This window comes from Myxozyma melibiosi (assembly GCF_037950935.1).
Source record: "Myxozyma melibiosi strain Phaff 52-87 chromosome Unknown BZA70scaffold_9, whole genome shotgun sequence".
Taxonomy (NCBI): Eukaryota; Fungi; Ascomycota; class Lipomycetes; order Lipomycetales; family Lipomycetaceae; genus Myxozyma; species Myxozyma melibiosi.
In genome coordinates, this window is record NW_027042923.1 from 162,755 (window position 1) to 178,744 (window position 15,990).

General features: G+C 52.7%; 5 protein-coding genes across 5 annotated transcripts; 3 read left to right on the forward strand and 2 right to left on the reverse strand.

Annotated features, from left to right (window-relative positions):
• Nucleotides 1-292: 292 nt before the first annotated feature.
• On the forward strand, nt 293-2,786 carry BZA70DRAFT_299688 (Met-10+ like-protein-domain-containing protein; the record flags this gene model as incomplete). Its single annotated transcript, XM_064914669.1, has 6 exons — nt 293-674; nt 754-831; nt 1,033-1,445; nt 1,678-2,026; nt 2,437-2,576; nt 2,649-2,786. The coding sequence occupies 6 exons, from the start codon at nt 293-295 to the stop codon at nt 2,784-2,786; spliced, it is 1,500 nt and encodes a 499-aa protein (XP_064767053.1).
• Nucleotides 2,787-3,305: 519 nt separating this feature from the next.
• BZA70DRAFT_290573 (uncharacterized protein) lies at nt 3,306-5,315 on the reverse strand (the record flags this gene model as incomplete). The annotated part of the gene is made up of 4 exons (XM_064914218.1): nt 3,306-3,389; nt 3,459-3,555; nt 3,633-4,611; nt 4,676-5,315. 4 exons carry the CDS (start codon nt 5,313-5,315, stop codon nt 3,306-3,308), a joined length of 1,800 nt encoding a protein of 599 aa, XP_064767054.1.
• A 437-nt stretch (nt 5,316-5,752) lies between these two features.
• Nucleotides 5,753-8,596, forward strand: BZA70DRAFT_198456 (uncharacterized protein). Its single transcript, XM_064910102.1, has 3 exons — nt 5,753-7,061; nt 7,113-7,406; nt 7,470-8,596. The coding sequence occupies exons 1-3, from the start codon at nt 5,873-5,875 to the stop codon at nt 8,384-8,386; spliced, it is 2,400 nt and encodes a 799-aa protein (XP_064767055.1). The 5' UTR covers nt 5,753-5,872; the 3' UTR covers nt 8,387-8,596.
• Nucleotides 8,597-11,981: 3,385 nt separating this feature from the next.
• BZA70DRAFT_198382 (kinase-like domain-containing protein) lies at nt 11,982-14,420 on the reverse strand. The gene is made up of 2 exons (XM_064910101.1): nt 13,762-14,420; nt 11,982-13,706 (listed from the first exon to the last, which is right to left on the reverse strand). The coding sequence occupies exons 1-2, from the start codon at nt 14,354-14,356 to the stop codon at nt 12,346-12,348; spliced, it is 1,956 nt and encodes a 651-aa protein (XP_064767056.1). The 5' UTR covers nt 14,357-14,420; the 3' UTR covers nt 11,982-12,345.
• A 508-nt stretch (nt 14,421-14,928) lies between these two features.
• Nucleotides 14,929-15,988, forward strand: BZA70DRAFT_198464 (uncharacterized protein). Its single transcript, XM_064910103.1, has one exon. The coding sequence runs from the start codon at nt 15,213-15,215 to the stop codon at nt 15,813-15,815; it is 603 nt and encodes a 200-aa protein (XP_064767057.1). The 5' UTR covers nt 14,929-15,212; the 3' UTR covers nt 15,816-15,988.
• Nucleotides 15,989-15,990: the final 2 nt, after the last annotated feature.

Genomic DNA, 15,990 nt, shown 5'->3' on the forward strand with positions numbered 1-15,990 from the left:
CCTCCGAGACGCCGCTGGGAGAATCTCCAAATTTATTTTTTTGAATTTTTTTTATTTTCGAGTCTTCACCAGATATCTCTATCCATCAGCACCTATCCTCTAGTTTATCTGCTCTATTCTTCACCGTCTCTAATAACTACAAGAGTGGATGAATAAAGTACTGTCTACACTGTTTAAAGTACGGGCATCCGCATTCTTCAAAACCGCTCTTCCACGCACCTCATCTCCAGCCTCCTCCTCCTCCGCAATCAACATCTTCTCACCAACAGCACAACCACCACTCACCACTAAAATGACCTACCACGCCCACGCCATTTCCCGCGACAACGCACACTTCACGCCCCCCGTGAACCGCTCGATGCTCGTCCTCGACCGCGACTTCTTCACCGTCCGCGTGCCGCTCACGGCCCTGCAGATCTTGGATCCGCGCGAGTTCAAGGCCGTGCGCTCGCTCGAGCAGGATCTGCTGCAACTCCACGGCGTCGGGAATATCGTCAAACGGCGGCGCGAGGATGGCGACGGTGGCACGGATTTTTTGATTTTGCTTAGGCCTGGGTTGGGGCCGGGACAGATGGAGGGGGTGAGTGAGAAGATGAAGGAGTATCTTGAGCAACATCCAGATTATCCGCTCGTGCCTTATACTCTCGAACTCGGCTACAAGCATTGGAAACCAGGTGCGCATCTTTTATTTTCTTTTTGAGCAGAGACAGAAGCAAGAGAGCGGGAACTAACAGCTTGAATTACGACATGTAGAGGAGATCTTGTCGGCGGTACTGCCCGAAGATCTATTGGACGAAGTTCCGACCGGGTTTAGTTTGACTGGACATATAGGTAAGAACAAAACTTCATTTTGTGGTTTCTATATACAATATTCAAAAATCCAGAGAAAAGCACAAGCAAGACAAGAAAAGACAGATATCAAGACCCAGGATGAACAAAAACAAAGAACCCAAATTACAAACAAAACAAACAAAAAACTCCATGTCTAAACAGATTGTCAATTTTTATTAACCCAATTTCAATGATTTTTAGCACATATGAATCTCCGCTCGCAATATCTCCCTTACAAATACCTGATCGGCCAGGTGATCCTCGACAAGAACCCTTCCGTGCGAACGGTAGTCAACAAGCTCGACACGATCGACACCGTCTTCCGCACGTTCGAGATGGAAGTCATCGCGGGCGAGAAAAACTATATGGTCGAGCACCGCGAGAGCGACTGCACCTTCCGGTTTGACTTTTCAAAAGTGTACTGGAACTCGCGGTTGCAGGGCGAGCATCTCCGGCTGATCAGTATCTTCAAGCCTGGCGAGGCCATCTGTGACGTTATGGCGGGCGTCGGACCGTTTGCGCTTCCGGCGGGGAAGAACGGGTTGATGGTGTTGGCGAACGATCTGAATGGCGACAGTTTTGCGAGCATGCAGGAAAATATCAAGATAAACAAGGTAATAATATACAAGATGAAGATTGGGATGGCGTGTGGTTCACACGCCATGGATCTCGTAGGCCTCGCTTTTCAAGACGATGCCTCGAGTATGCCGTTTCTTTCGTTTCCGCTCTTTTCGTTCTTTGTTGATGAAGATTTTGAAAAGCCCGAGCCGGACGACGGTGACCCAGTTGCTCATGTCCAACATTGCTGCGAATCGTGTACTAACTCTTTCTCTTTCTTGTGTGTAGGTGTCTAATAATGTGTTTCCATACAACCTTGACGGCCGCGAATTTATCAAAATCTCAGTGTCGGAGCTGCGCAGGCTCGCACATCTAAGAAAGATGCTGAGGGTCCCGGTGAAGGATGCGGCGAGCGGTCCGGAAGGTAGCGGCGGCGAACAAGGACCGAGTAATAAGAAAGCAAAGAAGGCGGAGAACTCCGTGCGCAGGAGTGATATGCAGACGAGTCCAGACGGCGGGAAGGAGAAGGGCAAGAAGAGCAAAGGGCGACAAGGACCAAAGGTGAGGGAAGTGCCGGTGCCGACGACGTACGCACACTATGTGATGAATCTCCCGCACGCAGCGATCGAGTTTCTAGGTGAGTTCTGACTGTTTGCCTGTTGTTTCGTCTGATAGCGCGCTATGATGTAGCAGAAGCCGGGTGCTGTGGTCTATAGAAGAAGACTGCTGTGGCCAGCTTCGAGATCTGTTTGCTGCTCTGGTTGCTCGGCTCGACTCGATCTCTCGCGGCGCGACGGCAGACGCCGCGGGAAGAAGCAGAAGTGACGAAGGGTAGCAGAGAGAGCTACGAGAAGAAGAAGAATAAGAAGAAGAAGAAAAGAAACAACAACAGCAACAACAAGAAGAAAACAACAACAAGAAGAAGAACAACAAAAGCAGAAAAACCGACGCAGCAGCGCACCGCCCTCAGGCACCCGGCTTTGATTAGTGGCGCAGTTGTCATTCGTGGCCGTGCGTGGCTGTGCTAACTCACGTGATTGATTCTAGACGCGTTCAGGGGACTCCACAAGGACGACGACGTCGCGACGACGCCGATGCCGATGGTGCACGTTTATTGCTTCCACAAGTCGGACGATCCCGAGGACCCGAAGCCGGAGGACAGTGTTGTGCATCCTGCGCTGAGGCAGGTGAGTTAGGTGTTGTTGCTGTTTAGTACGAAGACGGTGGGTGCTGACGGCCGTGGTGTTTTCCTGATATAGCGCGTAGCCGACGCTCTCGGATTTGAGATTCCCATCGAAGAGCTCTCGTTCCACTACGTCCGCCTCGTGGCGCCGTCAAAGACGATGCATTGTATTTCTTTTAGACTGCCGCGCGAGGTTGCCTTTGCGCGGGACTAAATGCGGCAATAAGACCGCGACCAGGACAGTTTTGGTAGACAGCAGTGGTTCAATCACCAGTGACAGTAGTTATGTAAATAGACAAACTTCGAGTCGAGGTCTCGGTCACACTCGCATTCTCATTCTTCCCCGAATCAAGACAGACAAACAAGACATCAGCAGCAGCAGCGGAATCAGAATTCAAGCCTCGCTCGACGTGCGGTGCACATGCCTTCTTGACAGATGGATGGGGGTACCTGGCTAGTCAAAGCTTGGCCGCGGGCTCATCTCCACATTTCCTGCCTCTTTTGTCGTTGACATCTCTGCCCTTTTGACTAACGAGATAAGAGCTAGGCGTGAATTAAGCCTGTCAAAACAGGTTGGTTGTTCTTTTGTGTTGTGAGTTGTTTTTTCTTTTTGTTTTGTATAGATTCTGCGGTGCACTTTCAATTGCTGTTCTTCTGGCATAGCTCATCTGGCCGTAGCCACACCTATCTTATACTACCACTACTACTGTACACTTACAAACCCTCGCTCCTCCTACTTCGCCTTCACGCAGTCTCTAATCCGTCTCATCTTCGGCTTCTGCGCCTTCAAATACGCACAGTACATCTCAAACGCGTTCTAAACCGTTCGGTTCTCATTAGTATTCCGCGCCAAGTAGACGTAAATCTTAAGCAATCAGAAACTTACGTTTGCGAGCAGGACAAGTATACCGCTGAGAAGACTGCGGACGAAGCGTTTCGGCATATGCTTCAGCATCGCCTTTGGAAGTAACGACACCATCGCACTACAGACACCACCACCGTTAGCATCCTCTCCTCTTCCTAAACAAGTCTTCTTCTCCTAAACAAAAAAAACACTTACTCTCCCGTCAAACCGCTGACGACCGGAAACCCAAGCGCTCCAAGCATGGTCACCAACATATCCCGTCCGTTGAACACGTTAGACGCGCCCTTGAATTTCCACATCGCCATTCCGCCTAACGCACCCAGGTCGGCGTTGATAGCTATACCCATCGCGTCTTGTGCTGCACCTTCCCCTGCTGCTGCTTCCTCTTCTTGGACTGGTTGAATTTCTTCGATCAGCGGTTGTGGCTGCTCAATTATTTCTTCTTCAACTTGGTGTTCCTCTTGAACTCGATCTTCTTCCACCTCATTATCTTCCTCTTCCTCTCCGTCGTCGTCAACCCATCCATCTTCATCACCTTCACCTTCTTCCGGTTGCTGTCTCTGTTCCTGCCGCGGCTGCGGTCCCCTACCCATGATCGCTTGGAGCCGTCTGTGCATATTATAATCCACCTCCAACTCCCGGATTTCCCCCATCAATGCCCCAATATTATTCTGTATCTCGTCAAACACCCCGCTCTCTCTCGCAACCGGCATCTCCTCCGCCACCCCCTGCACCGCCCAACTCACCTCCTCCAATTGCTCGAGCGCAGCCGTCAGCTCAGTCCCCTCTCTGTCTTCATTCTCTACCTCAGCAACCTCGTCCTCTGCCCCGTCTTCCCCGCCGTCTTCCTCAACAGGCCCGTCTGCCTCCACCGGCGGAAGTTGCTGCTGCCGGTAACTATACAGATCCGCCTGCTGCTTCCACCACAGCATGCGCGGCACAACGTGCTTGTTGTACAGCGACTCATACCCGATCGCGGCCACCGGAAGTAATAGCAGCGCCGAGATCGTCGACAGGTGCAGGCTGCGGCCGATGCTGTAGCCGCGCTTCTCGTCAAAGGGCAGGCTTGCGAGCGGAAGCACGACGGAGCTGATCATCGCTAGACTTGCTTGGCTTAGATATGTGCGCGAGCATACAAGCGCAAACGGGATCGTTGCAATCGTGAGCATTCGGACTAGCGACGTTATTCAGTCAGTGATGGCACTACATCAGCAGTAGATAGTAAGAAGGCAACTCACAACTATCAATAGGCGAGACAGTACGATCTAAATCCGCAAACCGACTCAAAACTTTCAAGCCCGTAATCGACGCCTGCCGCCAGGTCTTGTCGGACCTCAGATACCTCACAAAGTTCTGATAGAAAAACGCCTTTTTCGACGGCTGCACCTGATCGAGCGCCAGCAGCGCGATACTCTCCTCGGGCGAGAACGTGCTCAGGATCGAGACCGCGCCGAGCGCGTAAAAGTTGCGAAACACGACCGCCGAGATCGGCCGCACAAGACCGAAGCTGAAGCCCGTGATGAGCGAGAACTTTGCGATCGCGCGCAGACTCTGCTGCAGACGCAGCGTCGGCGGCACGGGGGGCTCGATCGGCGCGATGGGCGCGCGACATTGCGGGCACTCTTTGAAGTCTTGGTTCGGCTCGATCCAGGTTAGCAGGCAAGACTCGTGCGCTACAAGAGAGCATTTGCATGGATGCCGCCAGTTGTGGGAAGAAGAGCCGTCGGGCGGGGGGTCGTTGGAGGTGCCGAGACAGATCCAGCAGGAGATGAAGTCGTTGGAAGCGGGGGAGACAGAGGAGTTGGGATCCTGTTCTGCAGCCACTGCTGAGTCGAGAGCAGGTGCTGCCTCGCCAACTTTGTCTGCGACTTCTTCCATTGCTTCTGCTGAGTATCTTCTTGCGCCGGCTGGATGTACGCGATGGTGGAGAAGAGTCGAGGGCGAGGCCTCGGTAGATTTATATGCGATGATGATGACTTGATTGATGTTATGTAATGTATTAGTAACATATTCTTGGCCTTGTTTGCCGCAACATTCCGCTCGCCAACTCTGTTCTCGCGGTGAACACAATAAACAGCAAGCAATTAAGCAAGTCCAACAAGTCCAACAATCAATTCTTCCTCGCTGCGTCGAGAAAACCGTCCGCGATGAGCTCGTCAACACGCATACAGTGAGGAAGACCTACAAACCTTAAATGCCCCTGTGCGCAGATTGTGAAGCCGCGCCATAATCAACAAAGGCTGGATGAACCTGTACTTGTACATTGACTGCTGTTTGATTACAGGCAGAGACAGAAGAAGAGGGAGTTAGTGATTGTGGATATTTAGAAGAGAGGGATGGTTTGCAGTTGAATATATTCACGACGTGAGAGCAACTGATAACCACAACTCTACCCCGTCGCTCACACATATCTACTACCTCTCCAAAAGGAAGAAATGACGACCGCCGATGCGAGCACGCAGGAGTCTAGTACCGCAGATCAGAATACCACCGGCACCGACAACTCTGCAGATCAACAACAACAACAACAACAACAGCAACAACCAGTCAAACGCGGCCGAGGTCGTCCGCGCAAATACCCACTTCCCGAGGGCTACGTTCCACCACCCCCAAAACCCAAGCCGCCGCGGAAACCGCGCGAACTGACTGCTCTCGAGCTCGAGCACGACAGCGAAGAACGACAGAATGGTAACAACAACGGAGATGAGGGGTTAGCTGGGACTACTACGCCTTCCGGACGACCGCGGCGGCGCGCGACGACGAAATCGGTGGATTACAAGAAACTTGAGGATGGCGCTGAGATTCTTAGTGCGATCTTGCTTGACGATGACGAGGAGGTTCCAGCTGAAGCCCACTCTCAAGCTCTCCAGACACCGGTGCCTGGTAAACGACGGCGCGGACGGCCGCCGAAGGATCCTATAAACGGGCCGGTGAAGCGACCGCCGCCGAAACGGGCGAGAGTGGACGTTGAAGAGGAGGATGGTAGTGACGAAGAGTTCGTGGCGGGCGGGGACGAGGATGAGGGAGACGATGATTTTGCTGCCGCGGAGGAAGAGGAAGAAGATGATGACGTGAGCGGTGTAGAAGACGAGGCGGAGGATGATGAGTTTGACGCCAAAGCCAGCAGACGACGAAAGCAGCAGCTAAAGTCGACGCCGTCACGCAGAGCAGGCGCAAATCCACCTACGCAAAGGCAATTTCTGAAATACAGTTCGTCGGCTGAAAGCCGGATGCAGCAGTTCTTTGGCCCCAAGGCCTCAGGTCTGCTAGAAGGCGCGCGGTATCGAAATAAATGGGTGAACGAGCTGACCGTGCTCCGCAGGTCGCTGCTCGATGATCCAGAGAGCACGGTACCCGTGTTGCTGGAAAGCGCGGGGTTTAATACAGGGCTTCAGATTACTTCAGACTCGAGCGTACAGCAGGCGAGAGAGCTGGGGTTTGTGCCGAGTGGACGGGCGATGCGGTTTGACATTGGGTATAATGACGCGCTGAAGCAATTCACGATCGCTCCGTATGAGACGGTCGAAGTCGGTAAGCTTACGGACGGGAATAGAGAAGGATTGATTATGAACGTGGGCGGGTATCCCACTGCTTGTGAATGGGCACCTTCGAGCTCGGAGTCAGGTAAGTACATGATAGATTATCATCATGGTCGACGTGCTAACATCTGCATAGACACACAGTATCTTGCGATCCCCGTGATCAGCAAAGCAGACGAACTTCAAAACCCAGTCTTCCACCCGCGAACATATCCCTCCTCGATCCAAATCTGGGAGTTCACCCCGTCGCCTACGCCCTCTGTGCGCCTCGCGCTCTGCCTGACTCACAACTGGGGAACTCCCAAGAGTCTTTCCTGGTGTCCTGTTGCGCGGAGTGCCACTAACCGTGCTATTTTGGGCGGTGTGTTTTGCGATGAGAGTGTGAGGTTGATTGCCGTTCCTGACGTGGAGCGTGCGGCGACGCGATATGGTGTGTAGAGATCCAAAACATTGTGAGATCCGCGGATTGAATGCTGATGTGTTTCTGATTTAGTGCATGTACAGGCGCCTTTTCTACAGGTGTCTTTGCCTGGAATGTCGATCTACTGCTTCACCTGGATCGACCCACACACGATCGCCGTCGGCGCCACGAACGGCTACGTCGCGACCTTCAACGTCTCAAACACCACCCCCTCCACATCCTCCTCCTCCGACATCTCGACAAGCCTACAAACCACCCCCCTGATCTGCACGCCCGTGCACCACAGCCTGATCTTCGACATCAAATCCTGCGGCCCGCAACTGCCACACCTCCTCGTGACCACCTCCGCCGACGGCTACGTCCGCACGCTCGACACGCGCGACGCGCGCACCTGCGGCGCCGCAAAGACGCGCATAAAGGGCTACGCGGCCGCGCTCGCGGTCCACGCGCCCACGCAGCTCGTCATCTCCACCGACGACGGCACGGCGACAAAGATCTCGCCCGCCCGCGCCATCTCGCGAGACCTGATCGTCACACGGCACGACAGCGGCGTGACCGCGCTCGCGACCTCGCCCGCGCAGCATCCGTTCCTGGCCGCGGGCGGGGCCGATGGCGCGGTCGTGGTTTGTAACCTTGCGGCGGGGCTCGTGAGTAAGAGCGCGACGTACCAGAATTGGCCGCAGATCCGAACTCTGAAGCTTGAAGTGAGCACGATTCCCGCGGCGGTGATGCGCGCGGACGGCGCTGTGGCTGCGCGGGTGCAGGAGTCAGCAGTGGAGACGGTGGAGAAGTTTAGGTTCGTGGAAGGATATAAAGCCGAGACGATTGGGAGCGCGGCAAAGGGAGACAGGAATAAGAAGAAAGTGATAAGTCCGTCGTCGATTTGCGTGACGGCGGTGTCGTGGTGCGGAGAGAGGAGGTTTGGAGGGTGGTATGCCGCCGGGTTTGCCAACGGGTGCGTCAGAATTGACAATTTTGCTGTTGAGTGATGTAGTCACTGGGAAGGCGTTTTTGTCTAGTTTAGGTATGTGACGATGTGTATGAACTACTTTTTAGTTGAATCATTGAATCACCACCGTTCGGGTAACGAGATACGTGTGTCTGCTGCTCAATCTCGTTGTTTTCAATATTCCCCTTTCGGGAAATGAAATAGGGGAACCCCATCGCCGCGTTACTTGCGAGGGCTAAAAAAACCCAGTCCCCCCACTCTCGACTAGACAGACTCACGGACTCTCGGAGTTTTTAGAACGTTGTTAGATGAGGAAGTTACCTGCTGTAGATTAGAAGTGCGAGCGAGGATTTAGGGACTGGCTGTGGAAGATGTGGGGGGTATCGCCGCGAGGGCTAAGCCGAGGCAGCAGCGCAGCGCAGCAGCAGTGAACAAGAAGCAGCACAGCGCAGCAGCACATCAAATTACAAACAGCAGAGTTTCACCGCGGCAGCAGCAGCAGCAGCAGCAGATAGAAAGAAAAGAAGGGGGCGGCGTCTCCGCAGACTGAAACCAAACTATCGCGAGCGGCGAGCTGCGAGCATACGTCTTGTGACCTGCGCTGCTGCGATCCGATGCAGCTCTTATTTTTAGGTCGCTGCGTGCGTGCATTTATGCTGGTTTCTATTTTAGGTAGGACGTGGATTTACAGCACCGCATAAGAAAAAGAAGATGCGTAGTATACATTCTACAGAAGAGAGAAGAATAAAGCTGGAAGTAAGCCAGCGACGACGATAACGAGGTGCTGAAGGAGGAGGAGGAGGAGAGGAGGCGGGTGGCTGCTCAGATAGGTAAAGCAAGCGAGAGGTCTCCTATTCTCTCTCTACAACACTTTCTTGTTCCTTGCTGGGCTCCTTCCTACGCACGCCCTCTTACGCAATAAATTGAGACAAAGACAACAAAGAGCGTCTAATAAACTACTCCCTTCTCAATTATATCTCTGTCTTATTTCTAAAATAATGATTATTCTTGATCATCCCGATAGCTATCTATAAAAATTGACAAAGTGGCTGGGCACGCATTTCATTAGTGATCCAAGCCCACCCACCCAGCTGTCAAATTAGCTAGTTTTTTAGTTACTCAAATATCGAAAGAAACCCTACCTACGCCAGCCTAGCCACTTGTACCACCCTCGTGCGCCGTCGGCTAGCTCGTCTACTTTATTATTCTTCTCGTGTGCTTGCCGCTACCGATGGATCCCAACTTTTCTTTTTTTCTACTTTGCTCGATTGGATGGTAGGTGGCTTGTAAGCAGGGAGGAGGGAGGAAATGTAGGTGGAACGGACTTTTGGGAGGAAATGAGGATATAGAAAGAGACTTGAGCTACTTCAAGCGAGGAAGACGCTGTGAAGACAAGTGTTTGTCATCTTCACGACTGCTGCTGTCTCGCTCTTCTCGTTCTACTCAACAGTCAGCTGCGTGTGTGCTGTATGCTTCCAGAGCCCAAGCAGAGCAAGCAAGATTACCTCAGAAACTCAATCAACCCGTCCCTCTTTCCAGCCTAGCCCAACGTCTAACGCAACTAACGTGGTGCTAGTTGACTAGAACAAACAGCACATGACAGACAAGACGCAGAGAACGAAGAAAGAAGGAAGCAAGCAGAAAAGTTGTGACTCGTCTATACCTGTCTGTCTCTGTCCCAGCAAGCCAAAACTAACAAAAGACTAATCTATAGTTAGCGGCAATGAGACAAACGGTTTTGTTCCCACCCGTCCAAAGCTAAAAACCGAGAGCCAGCACGGGGGTTCCATTCTATTTCACTAAACCCTCTCTATAGTTACGTTAACTCTACAATGAGGAATTTTTGTAGTGAATGCTGTTGACGAGTTTGTTCTCTAGTGGCTTCTTCTGCCTATAGTTGCCCTGCTGCCCATCGGCCTCTTTTGTTTTTCTATCGGGTTCTGGTGTGAATGTGAGTGCGAGGCTGGTGTAAGGCGCGTGAGATGAGCTGATAGCGTAGCGTAGCATAATCTCTCTTTCTGTGTGTTATAATCTCTCTTTCCTTTTCTCGCAGACTTCTGTCATTAGCAAGATACTACAATTCTCGAAAATGCAGACTATCCTCTTCACACCCTTCCTTTGATGCGCTGTCATCTTCTCTATGCACTGCGCAATGCAGTGCTGCTAGGCTACCAACAATGCATATACGCAGCCACCACCGCCTATCCACCCGCGCTTCCCAATTCCGGCAGCACCTACAACCAAGCCATCCATCCATATTCTTCATCCTTCTTCTCTCGGTACATTTTACACCGCTACCCAATAATCCCTCGTTTACCCAACTCTCTCTTCTCAGTAGTTTAGGTTGTGTGTCGTGTGTTCGGGTGGTCTTTTAGATAGGCTAGCTAAGACCGAGGTAGATTGTATATCGATTAGAGGGGGACCAATTTATTTCGTCGGGTTATTGTCTCGTTTGCTGTCATTTTGTTACTCTCGCTAGTACTTCTACTTTTTCTCACTTCTTTGATTGCGATATCTAGCTTCCAACCTACCAATCTTCTATCTCATCCCTTCTTCGTGAATGTCCTTCGCACGGCTATCAAAACCAAAACCGAAAAATCATCTCAGAAAATACGCAGATGATAACAAGAAGTCGGTGCCTGACCGAAGCTTAGACCAATCGTAGTCCTCTCAATTACAACCCAACCTCTCCCCATCGCCTCGCAACTCTCCCAACACCGAATCTACGATATACGCAGAACCTCACAGAATCACAATGAAACCGAAAACTCATTCGTCGTCGGCATCGCGATGGTTATAAATGAAAACTAGAAATGGAGGTATACAGCTAGAAAGAGAGAATTTTGATTCTGTAAAAGTAGGAGGGAGATGTCCCAAACGCTCTATCGTTGTCGACGTCGTCGTCGTCGTGTTCAACGGTGCTCATCTCCTTCGTGATTCTGTCTTCCGTCCTTGTTTTCTACCATCTGCATCTTGCTACTGCACCGTCTTTCTTCTTCTGACAGAATGCTCAACTGCTTCCGTCATGTACACGACGCCCGCCGAACCTGTACGTGGCCGCTCTGTACGCTTTCGGCAATCCATCTCTCGCACCCAACCAATCCAGCCAATCGCTCAGACCATCCCGTTCACACCTCCCCTCTCCCTTCTCACACTCCCGTACGGCCCTAGCACCATCGGCTTCCTTGGCCGCACCCGTCTCCCTCTTCACCCTTCAAACTCTCCTTCCTCCTCTCTCTCTCTCTCTCTGTCCCGTCCTCGCTCTTTGTGAAGCGCCACCAGCCACAGAGGCTTGCCTAATCACCTTGCCGCTTCCGGTCTAGCTGCGTCCTCATCGCCGCGCTCTTGTTTCCCGCCGTTGCCGGATTAAAATGAATGGCAACGAAAGAAAAAAAAATTCTCCGTCTTCCTCCGCCCGCCCTCGCCCGCCACTTCTCTCAAGTGATGATTGTAGGTATAGAGGTATAGTAGATATATAATTACCATAACACAAAACTATCACAACACCTCGCTAAGCACTCCAAAACAATTTCCAATCCCAAATATATACAAAATTATAAAAGTAGCGACAATACAGCCTATAAACAGAGAAGGTGAAAAAACTTAACCAGCAGTGCTTCAATCACACCTGCTAGTTAGTACAGCATACAAGATACAATAAACGAACGGATCCGAACCCCGACTTCCTTGAGCAACAGCAACGCACACACAACTGATTAAAATATAGTAATAGTAAAAAATGCTGTAAACTCCGACAATTCTATAGTGGTATCTTGAATTCAAGTGAGAAAAAATCAGAAGATATAACAGTCTGGTTCAAAACGAGCGCCTTGATGATAACACCATCCCAAAAAAAACAAAAGTATCGAATGCAAGTAGATAAAGAGGCTCCAATAACAACCCCAAAGATGATGCAAATACCCAAACAATTAAATAGCGGATAATACAAGTATATACAGGAAATGAATAAAAACCCGTAATCACACTCTGGTAGAGTGCTTAGAAAATAGGCAAGCTCTGCTGTAACCGCGCACCATCGGTGGTAGCAGGCTCTTCGTAATACTGTTGTTCGGCAAACATATCGGCAGACGCGTCAAACTGTCCGCGCCGACGCTGGCGCGCAACGTTGCCCGTTCGCGGAAGCATCTTGGCCATGCTGAACTTGCGCAGTCGTCGGCTGGGAGGAGGCGACCCGCTGCGTTCTTTCTGCTGGTGATGTTGTTGATGGTGGTGGTGGTTTGCCTTGTTGAACTCGGCCGCAAACAGCGACTCTTCAGCCTGCTGCTGGTTCATATTGAGCTCGACTAGCTTGGCGTTGTAACCATTATAGTCCAGCTTTTGTTGATAGAGGTTGAAATACTCAACATCGACAAACGACGGCGACGCTTCTGACCACGGCGAGGAGGCGACAGAAGTAGCCGGAGTCGACTGCGGCGATGTCCAAACTGATCCCGAAGAAGCCGTTGAAGCGCCTGAGATCGGTCTATTGCTGCTGCGCGCAGGAGTAGCGGGCGCCGCGTTGTTATTGACCACGCCGCTGTCTTGTCCCCATATCAGCTGCTGCAGCCGCTCAGACGCATTAACAGAAGCTGAAAAGATTCCAAGACCTCTGTGCTGCTGCTGCTGCTGCTGCTGCTGCTGTTGCTGCTGCTGAGGAGACGCATAATGCTCCTGAGCACGGCGCTGCGGCCGCGATGGTGTGACAGGTACCTGAATCTGAGGCATGCGTACTTCGATCGGCGAGTCGTTGTCGGGCGTAGCGTAGACGAACGCCATCCGGTTTCTGAATGGGTTGTTGAGACTTTGTTGCTGAGACTGTGGCGGGGGAGTAGCAGGCGATTGGAACTCGTAGCATGGCAGCGTAGGCGTGACGGGAGTAACTGCGCCGGTATAGCAGTTGGCGTGTGTTCGTGTGGGTGTGACGGGCGGTGAGCGAGGCTGAATGGCCGCAGCAACGGCTCTCTGGTGCTGTTGCTGTTGCTTCTGTTGCTGCTGCTGTTGTTGTTCGAAAAGACGGCCGCCGTTGTTGTAGTAGTTGACCCGGGCAGTGTACTCCTCGTGCGAGACCGTGAACCGCGAACACTGGGTGATAACACTCGACAGTTCACCAAGGGTTATCCGCGTCTGCGGGTTGAGGTCAAACATGCGAGCAAGGATGTCGTTGAGTTCGGGGGAGATGGGCAGGATTCGCTGCAGGTAGTGCGGGGATTTGAGAAACGCCTTGAAGGACTCGTCGGTCTCGCGGTTGGCGGTCTTCCAGGGGTTGCGGCCGCAGGTCAGGTTGATGAGGATGACTCCGAGCGACCAGATGTCGTTGGCGGCGACGTCGTATCCGGATGATGAGGTGGGTGCATGACATTCTACAAGAGGTTAGTAGAGTGGTATAAAGGTGGAGGTAATTAAAGTAAGACGCACCAGGAGACATGTAGAAAGAAGAACCGCATCCATACTCGAACGAGATTTTGTCAGTCGTAGCAAGGCCAAAGTCAGAGAGCTTGAGAGTGCGTCCGCCGTCCGAAACAAGGATGTTCTCGGGCTTGAGGTCGCGGTGATAGATGCCCATGGTGTGACAGTACTGGACCGCGTCGACGATCTGCATGAACGCGTCTCTAGCGCGCTCATCGTTTCCCACAAACAGCTTCTTCTCGGTGATGTTCGAAAACAGGTCGCCTTCGGGGCAAAACTCCATGACGACGTAGAGGCCGTCGCGGCGGTCGATGACTTCAACGACCGAGATGATGTTTGGGTGAAGATGAGTCTGCGTGAGCAGCGAGATTTCGCGGTGCAGGATGTCGTTGTGCGTGTCGGCGATGGGCGCGCCGGAGTCGGTGGAGCGCAGGAGGGCCTTGACGGCAAAGGGGACGAGGGTGAAGACGTCGACGGCGGTGTAGACGACGCCGTATGCGCCGACGCCGAGGACACCTGTGAGTTCGATGCGGTCGTCAAGAACGCAGCCGATACGCTGCGAGGCCGCGCGCGCCAGGACAGAGGACGCGGGTGAGGGCGGCATGGCTGAGGAGGAGGGGGGGAGGGGGGAGGGAGAAGAGTGAGGGAGTGTGAATGGACTTGGAGAAGTGGCGATGATGGACGCGGCGGGGAAGATATGTGGACGACGGAAGCCGGCGGCGGCGATCCCAGAAATTAGAGTTTTATGGATGCGTCAGCCCGCTGGCACCGCCACATGCGCCGCAGATTTGTGATTTATGGCGCCGAGTGCTTCCTGCTTCCGGCGCCGTGCATCTTGCGCAGAGGCAGGAGCGAGCAGCAGAGGGAAGAGAGGGATTGTTTGGGGTGTAGGAGGATGATAGAGATGGAATAGACAAAATACAGCCAGATCAGGCCTCGGAATAGCAAGAAACGGAGGAGAAAGGGTTACCAATCTGGCTGCCTATTTAGGAAGCAGTGGAAAAGGGCAAGACAGGTGACATCACAAACATTCCAAGGCTGCCGCTTCGCGAATAGCGCGCAGAGCATTGAAGAAGAAGCGCACGGCAGGCACGGATCTGGCTGGCCCTTCCCTGTCGCCACACGTCCGCTGCTTTCTCCAGGCCGTCGCTGCCGCCGCGCTCGGTTGTGCTCGGCTGCGTGCGGGCTTTGCTGGGATTCGGTGTGCGCAGGAGCGGGTGCAGGAGCGGGTGTGGGTGTGGCTCGGCGGGCGGTGGTGAGGAAGTTGATAGGGAGAAGGAGCGAGGAATAGGGGTCGACTGGCTGGCTGGCCCACAGTGCACCCACTCCATCATCAGCTGCTCTACGGGGATTCGGGTCTTGCGAAGACGACTACGGGATGACGATGATGATAACTATGATGATATAGAATATAACAAACAATAACAAAACAAAAGCGTAAGAGATCTAGACATAGGTAGATGCACATGCAGAGCTCATCTTCTCCAAACATCCCCAGCACTTCCCCTAATGAACACCCGCTGGCTGGTTACCAGCAGCCAGCCCAGGTGACAAGCCTCAATATCGCTCCTGGGTGCATGACCTTTGCTTACCTGCTGTTTCCCTTCGTTGTACGCGCAAAAAGAAAAGAGCTTCGAATATCAAGCATCGTGCAGCGCTGGAGCATGAACACCGCGTGTAAAAGGGAAGGACCTGCCGAGCCAACGCACTCTTCTCGCTGCAGGAGCTCTCGTGGGGTTCTGAGCACTTGGTCTATGGCTGAAACTGCCAGCGATGGTCTAGTCTGCTGCCAGCTATACTCGACAGAGTTGACTGCCAGCACTATCGTCTTGTCCGTCGTCTGGCCTGCGACCTTGACCTTGCTCCTCCCAACCACCACGCCCTCCACGCTTCCCCATCTCCCAACCAGCTCACACCTCCACCCCCCTCAGCACCCGCGCAAGACACCCACCTCAGCAAACCATCAAACAGGCAACGAGCAGCAATCTCTGCAAATCCTGCGCCTCCAAAAAAAAATCCGCCTATCTCAAAGCGGTAATCATAGCACCCGCTCACAACTCTGATCATCATCTCATTGACCGTCCATCCAACCTGCCTGCCTCTTTGGGCAATCATATTGAATTTCCCTCGTCCATCTCCCTCCACCGCGCGGCCTTTTGCAACTGCGCCCGACTAAAAAGCAAAAGCATAGGCGAGATGCAAATCCAAAGCCTGCCGGATTACAGACAACCCACTATA

Bases quoted from the DNA above. Each gene is read 5' to 3' on its own strand.
- BZA70DRAFT_198456 (XM_064910102.1), top strand. From the start codon at position 5,873: ATGACGACCGCCGATGCGAGCACGCAGGAGTCTAGTACCGCAGATCAG. The intron at 7,062-7,112 runs GTAAGTACATGA...ACATCTGCATAG, and splicing joins ACCTTCGAGCTCGGAGTCAG to ACACACAGTATCTTGCGATC. The intron at 7,407-7,469 runs GTGTGTAGAGAT...TTTCTGATTTAG, and splicing joins GCGTGCGGCGACGCGATATG to TGCATGTACAGGCGCCTTTT.
- BZA70DRAFT_198382 (XM_064910101.1), bottom strand. From the start codon at position 14,356: ATGCCGCCCTCACCCGCGTCCTCTGTCCTGGCGCGCGCGGCCTCGCAG. The intron at 13,707-13,761 runs GTGCGTCTTACT...AACCTCTTGTAG, and splicing joins TTCTTTCTACATGTCTCCTG to AATGTCATGCACCCACCTCA.
- BZA70DRAFT_198464 (XM_064910103.1), top strand. From the start codon at position 15,213: ATGCACATGCAGAGCTCATCTTCTCCAAACATCCCCAGCACTTCCCCT.